General features: G+C 39.7%; 1 protein-coding gene across 1 annotated transcript in view; it reads right to left on the bottom strand.

Annotated features, from left to right (window-relative positions):
- Window positions 1-14,042, bottom strand: part of ADCY5 (adenylate cyclase 5) — a 223,311-nt gene that overhangs the window by 45,685 nt on the left and 163,584 nt on the right. The window contains exons 6-8 of the mRNA XM_059820599.1: window positions 12,395-12,553; window positions 11,243-11,384; window positions 1,823-1,963 (exon numbers count right to left, since the gene is read on the bottom strand). Of these exons, the coding sequence (XP_059676582.1) occupies window positions 1,823-1,963; window positions 11,243-11,384; window positions 12,395-12,553 (442 nt within the window). The remainder of the gene's footprint in view (window positions 1-1,822; window positions 1,964-11,242; window positions 11,385-12,394; window positions 12,554-14,042) is intronic.

Below are 14,042 nucleotides of genomic sequence, written 5' to 3'. Positions count from 1 at the left end.
GACCTAATCAATAAAATGTCCATCTAGCAGATATTAAAATGGTCTCTAGGCCACAGAAAGCAGCATGTTCTCATTTTGACTAATGCATCTCAAACATAAAGCAGTGGCAAATACTGTAAATAACAGATTTTTAAAAATAGTCCCCAAGAACAACAAAAAGTCTAGCTGAAAATAATACATCTGAATCAAGTTTAAATTGGTTTTCAAGAAATAGCCTGATGCATGCAACATCAGCCTCTCAAAAAAGAGCTTAATATATGTACAGAACCAGATTGAGTGGAAAAGATTTTTGGAGCTGCTGAATTTATAAAAAGTTAAATACCATTACAGGGAAAGGTTCAAGACAAGGAGGGGAAAAAAAAAAAAAAGAGAAGCTTTTCCTCCTACAAGTGAGGGGCAGTGAAGTTTTTAGGACTCAGCTTGATATTTCAATAAATAATTGTGTTTTTCCAACTGAACAACCAGCTAGACACGGCAAACTGTAATTAACACCAAGAAGCATAATACCATTTGGCATGCTTACACCTTGTTTCTGAACAGGAGGCTGCAAGAACCCCTTAAAAGCTATTCAAAGAAACTTATAATTATAATTATGTGCTAGTGATTAGGCTTGTCTAATAATGTCATGCCTATTGAGTGCATTCTATTGAAAAGCCCACATAAAAAATGCACAGTTCCACTGATCTGTACGCTTATGTCAGAAGCCCTCATTTGGAGATCTGAGAAATGAAAGAAACATTACTATGGAGATTAAGAAATATGGTTTAGCACTGTAAAATAATATTATGATTGAATAATATTAGCACCAACTATTATTAAATGTGCCAGCCCTTCCCATTAGAAGACACCATATGCAGTTGCTTATAGCTATGCCAAAATTTTTAAGCTGTGGGAGTGAATCTCATGTTAAAAAGTTCTTTGAATACTTTAAGGCTTTGGTGACCTGGAGCAGAACTTTGCCTCTGGGCAACAAAGTGGGCAACAAATACACACTTTTGACTGTGCATGAAGGGTCAAAACAGCATTAATAAGGTCATAGAGCAACCTGATTATGCGTGCAATTATAGAGGTGCTAAATATTTTTACTATTACAAATAGCCATCATAATATAAACTCTCTTTTCTTCACCTTTATTGCAGGATACAAAGATACCATCTACAACTTTATGTAAAATAAGCCATAAAAGTGCTCTCAGTACAATTGCTTTGGCAACTAGCTCTCGTTCATTTTAATTTAGAACTGAAAGGTAGAAGCAAGAAATGAAGATGCCTGCTACCTTAGGCCAGTTAAACCATGTACTTGAGAAAGTATTTTCGAGAATGTATTCTCAAGAGTTAAATACAGCGGGGTGATTCCTGGGGACCGATGAGTATACATGGGCAGGTAGCTTATAGAAGGTGAACAGCATCCGGCTGTTACAATGCAAGCAAGAAACCTTTGCAGATGCTGAAGTCTGTAATGATCTAGTACAAATGTATGTAAGCTACTGTTTGAATGCTTGGGTTACTGAGCAATTTTTGTAGATAATCACATCTTCTCACACAGCCTGAATGAGTTTTCAGAACATGGGACAAGGCAGACAAAAGAGCCTTCTTTGTCCCATTCAGCCTCCCTTCCCCTCTCAAACAACCCTGCGCCTCATCTCACAATCACTCACCTCCAGATGTATCAATTATTGTTATTTCTGGAATCAAAGTAGAATTTACCACCCCCATTTGGAAAACGCCCTCTGGGCTGCAAAAACCTTCAGACAAAGCAGGGAGGGATATATGATGTTGTATAAAGAAGAAAAGAAATTAATGTCCATAAAGCAAGCCATTACCATTCTCTTCATCTCCTTGGAGACCTGGTGACCTCCAAGGTGGTTATAAAAGGGCCGGTCAACACCCCAGTGTGGCGGGTTATGGCTGATGGAATTAGCGCGCTGACGGTTCATCTTGGCTATTGTGGCTTTCTCGTCTTTCTGAAATACAAATGAGAGAGAAATGCAGAATAAATTTTGAAACGTTTACATGGCAGTCATTCTCCAAGTATCTCTCACTTCTGATCTCTCAATCCAGAAGTTGGCTTTGCACCTGGAACTTTATGAAGTGGCCACTGATCAGGAGCAGTCCCAGTCCACAGTTTCTTTTTCTTCTCATTTTTTAGAACACTTGCCCCTAAGTGGTGCCCACCATTTTACTCCTTTGCTTGTTTTGAATAACCATCATATCCTGAATAACCATCTAAACACAGGGAGCATACCAAAATGGAGACATCTATTTTCTTTTTTAGTAAACTGAATCAAACTGAATAATTTCAGATAGGAAACTGCAGTTCCAAGCTGAGATACTACATAGAGGGTCCTCAAAAAAAAAAAAAAAAAAAATTGGTGCATCTGCAAGACAAATGACACACAGAGCAATCTGGTTGAAAAACAGGAGCCTTGAATTTCCTTGAAGCTACAGGAATAAAGGACACCTTTCTCTCTAGGTACAAGCAAATAATTTTCCACACTTGCAAGAGCATCTTCCCAGACATACCAAGGAAAGCATGTAAATCTTGCAAACTTAACTGTGTATCCATTAAGGATAATGGTATTGCAGAGCATGACAAAATGGTCTCCTCTACCCTAATACTAGCTGCAAATTTTGTCATTGACATTAACTTTCCTGAAGTTTGGACAAAGTCTTTGGTTTTGTTATTAGAGTTGTTTTTGAATCTTGGTTGTAATTGGAGCTTACTGCAAAGTTTGCACAGATCTTTTGGAAAGGTTTCATTCAAGCTCAGTGCCAGCTACAGGAGCACAGAAATGCAGCATGTAACTAGGCTAAACAACAGGCTGGTTAGTTCCTTATTTTGAATATATTCTCTAGCTAGAAAGACAGGCAGGTTTCCACGTGGAATGTCTTCTGCGGAAAGACAGGAGTTTATTGCACAAGATCAAACCCTTTAATCTTCTCTAGCAAGGACTGCACTGGAGACTTGCTCAGTGAGGTCCGTGCGATTCACCTGCACTGACACGGAGGCAGAGGGGTGGCAATTATTACATTCTTGCTTAAAAGAGACATACTCTGGAGAGCTTGAAAATTCAGACAGTGGGGATATCTACAACTTGACTGTTTATTACTTGAGAGATTAAACTTTTTTAAGAGAATTCCTGCTTCCATGAGATTATGAAAAAATTAGACATAATAGCTAATTTTGGATTTCAGAAAGTGTTCAGACAACTGAATAATTTAAAAAGAAAGCATCAGCTGTTTTAAACTCTAGAATTTTGGTTCAAGTGTTGTATGACAATACAGGTAGGTCCGCATCTTTTTTTGCCTGGAGTCTGCTTTCCCTACCTATTTATTTTGATTCTCCACTATTCACTGTAACTTGTACCTGTCAGGAGTTTGCGAAATACCTGGTGTTATTGCCATGGTAACCAGAGAGTTAAATGTCAAGTGTTATGCTGCTTAAATTATTTTTTTTAAAGAAATTTAAAAAAGCCTGCTAAAATTCAGTGCTGGGGAAAGCTGCCTGAGTGACAAGCATGGGAAATCATAATCTCTTTTTTTGCAAAGAAGAGACAGCTACAATGACAATGTTTCCCATGGGACCACAAGTTCACCATGCAGGCACCAAACTTTCCCAGGAATGTAGTGTGGCAGGCTTCATGGCCACTAGCTGGGGACACAGTGCCACTTCCAACAGGAGCCCCGTGCCGGACACCCCGCTGGCCCTATGACAGTAAGTAGCAGTGGTCACTGCAGCCCTGGGCTGCCAGCAAAAGATCTTTTTCCACCCAGCCAGGACGACAAGCGTAGGATCTCAAGGAAACTCAGTGGGAGCAAAGCTAAATGAGCTGTCAGCTCCCCAGGATGTTTGCTGGGGAGAACCGTACATTCTCCCACATTGCATGCCTCCAGGACAGCAAGTGCCTCCCATGTCACCTCTTCCCTGCATCGAACCCAACACTATCTCATCTGCAAAAGCTGAAAACTCCATCACTGGCACCAGTTGAATTTCACATGAGCAATCATGACAGAGCCACTGGATAACCTCCAGGAGAGCTGCATGTTAAATGTTTCTAAAAAATACACTAATGTGATGCAATGCTGATGTCCAGATTTGAGTTTGTTTGAGGTTTTGTTGTATAAAAGTCACTGCTTTTTATGGTCTCTGCCATCATTTGGAGCACTTTCTTGTGTTTTTTTACTTACGCAATCTTTTTCATAGTTATGCTGCTTTCTTCTATGATGTGATGCCAGAAAACTGGTAGGAAATACAGTTTCATTATCTCCATGCAAATATATATTGTTTTCAATAGTGGAAGTGACACTGTCAATCCATTTTATTACAACTTAGTGAAGGGTTTTCAACCAAAAGTAATCAAAAAAACCAGACACTGAAACTAATCTGGGGACCTATAAAAGCAAAGCTATTTGGTTACATTACAAATGCCTTTACATCAACAGATGATAAAAGATACATACAGCAGGTTTTCCCCCATGAGTTAGTAAATTCGGTTAGAATTTGAAAAAAGCCTTAATGACAAAAATCCAAGCAGACGTACTAACCCCTCTCAGCCAGTGAGTGATCCTTCTACCTGCTGCTAGTGCTGGTGACTCTGAAGCATCACTTGATTAATTTGAAGGGAATAAAAGACCTCATACATGTTTATTGACACATCTGGGTTGAGGTAAGGGCAGGACAAATGGGTAAATACATACTTCTGAGATCATTTCTAACCATGAGGTCAGGCACCATAAATTTTCCACGGCTACATGAACTCCAGCAGTATCTCCCTCCACCCCCTGTAGAAGGTTTCCATGGGATTGTGAACTATATTTCAGCAATATTTCCAATCAGATTGAAACGCATATATACAAGCATAGCGGATTTTTGGTTTCCCACATTACATACTGTGCTACTATTTTATCTCGAACAATAGGACCTTGTTGTTAACAACTGTACTTATTCAAAAACATTTTTTTTAAACCTGACACTTTTGGAAGTTGAGCTAATTTATTTTCTGAAAAATCACTCGTTCAGTGGGTGATGATAATAACAAACTCTAAAACCAAAGAATTAGAAGGATCACAGCTCCTCTGTGGAAATTGAGGATCCCTCCTCTGTTTCTTCCTGGCTAAGTGACAGCATGAGGACAACTTGCACACAGGTCTACCTAAGTCATAACAAGACTAGAAAGAACAATAAAGAAAAGGAAGAGATGATACCTTTCAGTCCTACTCATTCCAGGCACTACTAACAACAGAAGTAGGTGCAAAAGTTTCTGACAGCAACGAGTTTTTCAGATTTAAAGTGGCTAAACTCCAGAAAGCTGTTATGGGAACTTTTAAAATCTGGACTCGCAAAGAGACTGTAAATCTTATTCCCCGAGGTTTTATTGTGTTCCCACCACCGGTTCCCACACACTGAGCTATACTAATGCTATAGCAAAACTGCAGAAATAGCTGGGATTTTCTTATACTTATCAATTGCATCAAGAATGTCTGTTACTTCTTTAGTGTGTGATAGGATTTTCCAACATACTGATCACTATCAGTGCAACAAAGCAATGAAATCTGAGCATGGACCAGCCATTTCAGGTTCAACTACATATTATTCTTTAAATTGTCTTGAAATCCTATGGACGTGTGAATGATACTTCTTGCTGTGCTACATGCTCCAAACCATTGCCTTCATAAATCTACATGAGTGGAACCCTGCTGAGCTGTGATTAAATTTGTTAAATTGAGGAATCATCACATTAGATTGATTGTGTTTTAGGAGAGTCACATGCACAACAATTAAAGGACCATTCTGTTTCTTCAGCTGGATGGAGTTCCAGGACACTATTTAGAAAAGAATGAGAATTGTTTTTCGAGGAGTTATGGCCAAAGTTTTGTGGAGCTGTTTTAAGGCCACCATCAACATTCCTTTCTGAAACTGTTGTGTACCTGCTATTGTTAAAAGAAACACCCATGTTTACAGCAATTGAAAGACATTAGAAAAAAATAAACATTTTTTCAGTTTGCCGACTTTGTGCACTCAGCACAGTGTGTTTATTCAGCAGTATTGCTCATCTGTTGACAGTCACATTTTGTTTCCACTTGTGTTCAAAGCAAAGCGTTTTCCCAGACTTCTGACAATGTTGAGGACAATAAAACTAGCCATAAACCTAATCTGCTGTTAAAATCCTATTCACCTTAAAGTCTGTTTCCCACTCCTTCAAACACATACTTTTCCACCCTTCTCAGAGTAAAGCTTTTATCAATGATTAGAAGTGATGAGATGAGTAGTTGTGATGATTCTGCAAATTAGTGCAGCACCTGATCTCAGAGAAGAGCAGAAAGGTGCCAACAACCACCGAGTGACATGCTCCTGTACAAACTCCAGAAACTTGGGCAGCACAAAAACTGGGACTACTGAATACTACAACAATAATTAAACTGAGTACTGTAAGAATAGCAGGGATGTGATGGGATAGCAGTAATGACTGGGACAGACATTTTGAATAAAATGCAGAAGGACAGATATAAAAGTGGTGGAGGTACAGAGCTGTGTGTTAGGAACAGCTACAGTCCGCAGGGTAAACTTAAAAAAAAAAGTGTAACGAGAATAAAACAAAACCACTCTGTAGAAAGATAAAGACATTGTACTGAGTAATGCTGGGTAGTTCGCTACAATGCCTCGGGGTTAAGTTTGGGAATCAGTAAAGATCTGGGTAATAGTATTAGGAATTCTAGCTGATAATTCGCTGTTTATCTGGAAACAGAGACTTTCAGATAAAGAATGAAGATGCAAAGCCAGTAATGGGGGAAGGGGAAAGATCTCCTTGGAGAACTCCTGTATTTCTTTCATGCTAAGGTATTAAGTCCATTAGAAACACATATCCACATGAATGAGAAAAATATTGAATAAGGACAGAAGTCACCCTCTGTAAGTCACCCTATGTCACGCGAGGATAAGAGAAACTTAAAAATCTACATTACTCTAGAACTGAAGGAACAGATTATTTCTCTTCAGATAATCACTGCTGCCACAGTAGAGGCAAAAGGGAAGAGGGATCATCAGCATAGGGTTATAAACGGAAAACATGACTAAGCTGGAAGCAAAAATTCAGTGTGATATGCTGAAGTCAGAAGGACAACCTCCACCCCAGATCTGTGCCAGAACTGCCAACTGCAATTTCAGTTCTGGTAACAGATACTTTTAATAACTATTTAGTCAGGGATCATGACACAGAACTTGTAGAGCAGCAAATGCTGGGCTTGGATTAATAGCCTTGAGAGCATCCAAGTTTTTCTAAACAGAAAAAATACAGTAGCTCTCACTGGCCTTGTTTTTTCCATAGAGCATTTGACAGAATGCTGTGCTGGAGACTAATGGCTAAGACAGATGGGGAATATGAAGCTGGGCGAAGAGCTGGTTTCCAGTGCAATGGCAAGAGATGGTTTTGAATGAGGAAGTATTAGGCCGGATGAAAGTTACTAGTAGAGTTACTCCATTAGTCTCAGGGCAGATTTTGTTTAATTTTTTTCTTATCGCATCTGGCACCAAGTGTAGCAATGACAGACTTTGCTAATGAGAGAAGCAGAGGTAGTATTTGATGGATAAGAAGAAAAAGGAGCATTAGCACCCAACATTTGAGGACTGTCATAGTAGAAATGGGACCTGAGACATTCAAGTGTACAAAATGCATGATCATTCACTTAGAGATTACAGTCAGAAACTTCGCTTCAGTATCAGGAATCACATTAGTTCATCACAGAATAAATATCAGACACCAAGGTAATGCAACGATGCAAAAGGTAAAGGTTTCCTTTGACGATCATAAAAATGAAGAGCTTGCTGTGAGAGCTTGTGCTTGTCTCTTCTTTGTTGTGAGAAGACATTAGAAGAAGTTGTCTTAGGAGAAAAAAGTCTGAGAGGGAGAGAGGGGATACAACTGCTGTCTGACAGCAGACACCAGACCACCAGTGCAACCAGGCACCAGAGCAACCAGGTTTTAGAGCAGCCCACTGTTAGCACTAATGGAAGCAAACAAACCGCAGCAAAAGATTCAACAGAACTTTATTGTGGAGCCTGCTGATTTTATGACAAGAATTACTTTATATATCTATATACACACAGTTATATATATGTGTGTGTCTGTGTATATATATAGGTTCACACTACAATGAAATGCATGGCACCCTTTGTATCTCACACAGTTAAGACTTTTATATTTTAATTATCAAACCCCTAGCTTAAGGAATTGAAAGCAAACATAAGAAAAACAAATTTGGAACTTTGGTTCTATGCTTTCAAAAAAACCCACAAAACCTTTTATAAAGGGAACATAACACTGCAATAATAAAGTCCCTTCTGCACTGCTCTGGGGTATCTGAGCACTGCCTTCCTCACTGCCGAGTGCTCACCCACAAGAGCAGCAGCATCATAGGACAGGGCAAACAGAAAGGTGAAAGCAGATCTGGAGGTAAAGATGGGGAGAGAGAAACCTAAACAGACTGCATTTTAAAACTTCACAGTTTATTCTCTTTCAATAGAAAGCAATTCTTCCATGTAACAGATAGAAAACAAGGACTACATTTTCAGCTCTAGGGATGTTATTTAAAGACTGAGTGATCAGAATCTAGCTTTCTTCCCCCTAAAACTCAACTAAATATATTCCAGTTAACAGCATCCTTAAGAAGGAAAAAAACCTATTTTCAAAGAAGGAGCTAGTCTGAGTTCCTGGAACAAAAATATTAAATAAATGTTCCTCCCTTTTACTCTGTGCCAGAGAAATGACATTAACACGATGAAAAAGTCAAATAAAAAGACAGGAAATTCAAAGTTATGGCTCCCCATGGCAACCATAAACAGAAAGGGTATGGAACAGATTCTGTTACATTTTATAGATTCATCATAACTCCTGGTATTGTTGGGTTTCGACAGCTGTGGGACTGATGGACCAGGTATTCAGATAATTCAAGTCTGCCTGTGTGAACTAAGGAATGGCTTAGGCAAACAGTTACTTGGGTCAACTATGCATCTGCTCTCAGGTCAATGCAAATCCTGTGCCTTGTGTGTGAGGATAGCAGGAACCCAGACACGACTCACAGGAACCCATTACTAAGTTAGGTGAACGTTTTATGGCCACTACTGGAACAGACTGAACTTAAAACCTGGCTAAATAAATCACAAGAAGTCATTAAAATCAAGCAGAAATGGAAGGGAAAAGTGAAGTGCTAGAACTTTGCCTAGCATCAAGCAAAATATTCAAGGCTGACTGAGCTGACTATGGGAGAAAGCTTTTCTCACTTCTGATCGTCATATTAAGTGAAAATGAGGTTTTAAAGAGGGAGAGAACTTTATTCCCAAAGGGACAGAAAATGGCTATGGGAGCAAGAAAGTTGCAGCAGTATGGGCAAACCAGGAGCCCTTCAAACTCTAAATACTAATATCCATGACCTTGGGTAACAGTTTCTTTATGTTTCAATTTAGCACAATAATTACATAGGCCATGCACATGTCCCAATTCTTAGCTACTCTGGGATGCAACACATTAGAGCAGCATTATAGTAGTGCCTAGAGACTTCAGCTAAGGGCTACACTGTGTAACAGAGCTGCAATAAAGACATATAAAGCAGTGAAAGAATGAGAGGGGGGGAACCTGTTTTATTTTACCATGGAAAATCAAGGCACAAAGATGCAAGTTCCTCAAAATCTAAGTCTGGAATGGAATCCAGATCTCTCCTGAGTCTCTGTCCAGTATTCTAGTCAAAAGACAGCCCTGCATTCAAAAATAAAGTCAAGTCCCAAGTGCTCTGTGTCTCTGTTTCTGAGTTTTTTGTCTAAACCTGATCTTAGGTCTTCCGCTTCTCTCCAGAGAGACCTTCAGTTCTCCACATGAATATGCAGACAACTTGGTGAGTGGATGATTTAAGAAGTCAATATAGCTTCTTCACCCCAGGAGATGGGGCCTGACCATAAAGATGTTATGGTTTATGTTCTTAAATCTGTCCAGCAAAAAAGTAGTGGTTTAGGTATAAACATCAGCTGGCCCACTGACGGGCACTGATGCTCAGGAAACAATAATCTTGCACTGCAAGTTCCAATCCTCTTTTGAAGATTGACAATTGTCAATGAGATTTATCTTATGAGCAGATAGAAACCAAAACATCAGCTTCTCTCTTTAGCAGATGATAAGGGATTTTCTCAGAGATTTTTTATACAATATCCATTAAGGAGATGTGAGGCTTCCATTCTCTCAGGAAATGCGGCAATGGTAGCAAAATATTTCTGTATAGGTGTTATAATTATTCAAATCAACCATGCTATTGGAACATGTCACGAACACTAATTCCTTTAATCTCATGGTAGTCATATTTACAGCTGTGGGAATGTTTAATTGGTCTTAGATTCAGAAATATTTGAAATTATTTTCAGTTCAGGCCAATCTTTATATGCTTGCCCATACTGTGAATATCAAAGTACTGTCTATAGTGCAGAAATTACTTAGAGAAATATTATTGGCTAGGCTCAGCTAGATGATCAAAAAGGTCCTTTTCTAGTATTACAGTCTCCCTTTATTTAAAAGAATACAAACTAGTGATAACATCAACCTATTTTCTGTTATTGGCAGTGTCACAAAAAGAAGATACATTGCCTGAAGTCCACTTGAGTTTGATTTGACTCACGTTCAAGTCAGTAATGCCTTAATAGCCTTATTTTGTGCAACCTGACCCGTGTCATAGCAGTAGGTATGATCTCATCCCACTGTCACAGTGATCATCCATCATTACAGTGGGCCAGATTTTCCCATCTTCAGAAACAGAGGCTCAAAAGTAATGATAAGAACTGCTCTAATCCTTATGTTCACGGCAATATAGTGAGCAGGTGGAGAAAAACACCTGTCTGTAATCTGACAGAGAAGAGATTTTTGTGGTTTTAATCTATTGCTTTAAGAACTTGTACAAGTATCAAATTTAATTGAAAAAATACATATCTATATTAACAACAGTCTTCAAAATTATTTTGAAAACAACTCAGTTCTTTGACAGAACTAGAAAGTACTTGGTGCAGAAACGTTATGCAGAAGGTGGCTACACTCCCTCTATGCATGCAAAAGTTCAGGAAGAGGAAAGAGAAACAGGAATTTTTGTCACTGAAGGTCAGGTAGTTAACTTACTCATCTATAAATGCTGGTGTTCACTCTACTTTGGTGTGTTGGAGACCATCTAGTTATTAGAAGTATCTAAACCTGCATTAGTTTGTTTGGTCTTACCCGTTTCTGGCTGCACCGTACAATCAAGAAGGTCTCAATACTGTGCTCCTTCAGATAAGCGTTGCGTTCCCCTCCAAAGCCCAGCTCCACCTCATAGTCTCCATTGAGATAGTTCAGGGTTGCTTTTGTTATGTGGATGCGCCTTGAACGAGACAAAAGACAAGCCAGTTTTGTAGGCTCTGAAAAGTTATCGCCTAAAAAGCCAGTTCCCGTCAGTGACAGGTTCCACGTACTGGAACAAACAAGCAATAAAAACCAGTTTATTTAGCCATGCCACTATTCTAACAGATGTAGTACTGGAGTTTCATCTGTTTTAAAGGAAGCAGGCCAGGAGGCATCTTCTTAAAGAGAGAGGTGTTCACGTTAAGTATCTTGCACATCCATTTATAAGCACCTCCTTAGATATAAAGCACTCATTCTTTCATTCACTTTGCTCTAACACACAGCAGATAAATTTCTTTGGCAAACACAGGCCCTTCTCAAGGACATGTCCACTCAGCGGACACATGTAATACATACTGTAACATGTACCTTTTTTGTTGTATCACATTAAAAACTGTGATACAAGAGTGCCTTGTAGAGGTCTCCTATCAAGTACCATAGTCTTACACTTTCTTCCAGAGCAGAGAAAAGATGGAAAGGCACGTAGAAAAATAATCTCATGGAGTCAACTTGGCAGCAACTCAGTCTTCAGTTGGTCCATACAGCGGTATGAACCAATTCTGCTCTCTCACAGAAATGTTTCAAAACAAAAGGCTGGTCTGAAACAACACTTCATACAATATGCATCAATAGCTGGGATGCTCTCCAGCAAACACTGTTAACATACAGTCAGATCTCTTTGTAACCACGACCAGCTCTGCTAGTGTTCGCACAGACCTGCTCACTTCTGTTGTATCTATCAGCTTTGTTTCACAGAGAAGGAATTCAGTTCTTACCACAGAAGGATATGCCCATTTTGGGATTTTGTAGACTTGGAACAGAATAACCTTGCTAACATTTGCACATGCTTAAAAAGCTATACCCACAGTTCATTTTACAGCAGACACAGAGACTCTCTGAACCTCTTTCCCCCTTTCTCCACCTCACTGTGACATGTCAGACACAAAACAACACATGGATTAACACGACAGCTTTGATAAAGCAGCTTACCCAGCCTTGCCCCCTGCTTCCATGTGGTTGGCTAACGTAACGTCGTTGGACCACACATCAAATTGCCACTTCCTAAGACCCAAGACCCCGCAGTGAACTCTCCCACTGTGGATTCCAACCCTCATGTTGACATTTACTCCCGTCACCTCCCGGACTAGTCTGAAAAGAGATATGGGGAAAAAGGACATCACTAAGAACTGCATGGTTGTAGTCAGTGGCACAAACTTGCACCCAGAACACAAAAATCCATAATGACCCATAAATTATTCACGCATACACACAGTGTTGCTCATCCACATCAACAGGACAACAAAACAAAACCAGACCAGCTGTACTGCTCTTGGATGGCCTGGGTGGCCAAGCAGAGTACTAATTAGAAAGGGGAGCCCGTGGAGTAAATCCATGTACTCTGAACTCATGGTCAAGTTGAGAACTCAGAAAAAAAAAATCTTTGGGGGCAGTAAAAGGAATAAAGTGCTGGTCTCTGATTTCCATACCAAAGCTGGACATAACCTGCCAGCGCTCAGCCTCATTAAGAGTAATAGCATGTTGCAAAGAGAAAAAGGAAATGATTTCAGAGATCTTAATTTGTCTGTATGGCACCAAGCATCAACTCTTCCACAGATGAAATATGATACGTGTGTGAAATACCCCACTGCAGTTGGAAAGCTTGAACAGGGCTTACAGCTGCAGTCAGAGCAGCAAAACCAGAGAACCACATCTATTGCAGTCACTCCAAACAGGCAGCTACAAATACTCAAGCTCTGATTTTAATGAGGTTTTGGATGCTCTGCTTACTCCCAAAATGACTGCTGGAATACTTTGTGGGTTTTGCCCTTTTAGGGCAAAAGTTAACTTCAAGAGCTGTTCACATGGAAAATATATTTAGGAATGTGGGTAGGGGAAAGTCTTGATGAGGCCATCAGAACAAGTCTGCTTCTCGTTATTGCTGATCACATCATTCCCAGAATGTCCATGTTTCACAGGCAAATTCACCTATATCACATAGCACAGTCCTTTCCTTTGAGTTGTTAGTGCCTTGCAGCATGAAGCTGTACTTTATACCTATCAGATTTCAACCTCTTTGGTTTTCAGGTTCATCTAGTCCTTTCTAGATAATATCCTCTGGACACATAAGTCCTCCCAACTTCCAAACATCAACACAGATCTAATATTTATGTTTCAGTTATTAATGAAAATGAATGATTAAAGATGGACCAATTGTGGACTCTAGTTCACTCCTCATAGTGTAATATGCCCCTTAAAAGACTGTTCAACATGCCTTCTTGTTGAAACAGCTCCTACCCTCTTATAGTTCCTTTTTCCTTACAACCCCTATCTTACGTTTCACTATCTACTCACTGAAGTGACATTCATTATTTTTATTAACAAGCAGCAGAGATTCTCTAGCAAGGAAGGGAAGCTGCATATGGGTAAGGTGCACAGGCTTACAAAACAAAAGAGCTCCAACCACAATACTTGAAAAAGCAACAGGAACTGAGGTAATGAAAATGCAGCTGCAGCCATAACCCTTGCAAGGACAACAGCAGCTGCAATGTGGGTACAGCACTGGGGAGGGAGGAAGAACATGCTGCATGAGTGCTACAAACCCTACTGCACCCTCTGCCAAGCCACATTACTGACAGAA

Source organism: Gavia stellata, chromosome 8 (assembly GCF_030936135.1).
Source record: "Gavia stellata isolate bGavSte3 chromosome 8, bGavSte3.hap2, whole genome shotgun sequence".
Lineage (NCBI taxonomy): Eukaryota > Metazoa > Chordata > Aves > Gaviiformes > Gaviidae > Gavia > Gavia stellata.
Note: the sequence above shows the minus strand (reverse complement) of the source record. Positions and strands in the feature narration are given on the sequence as shown.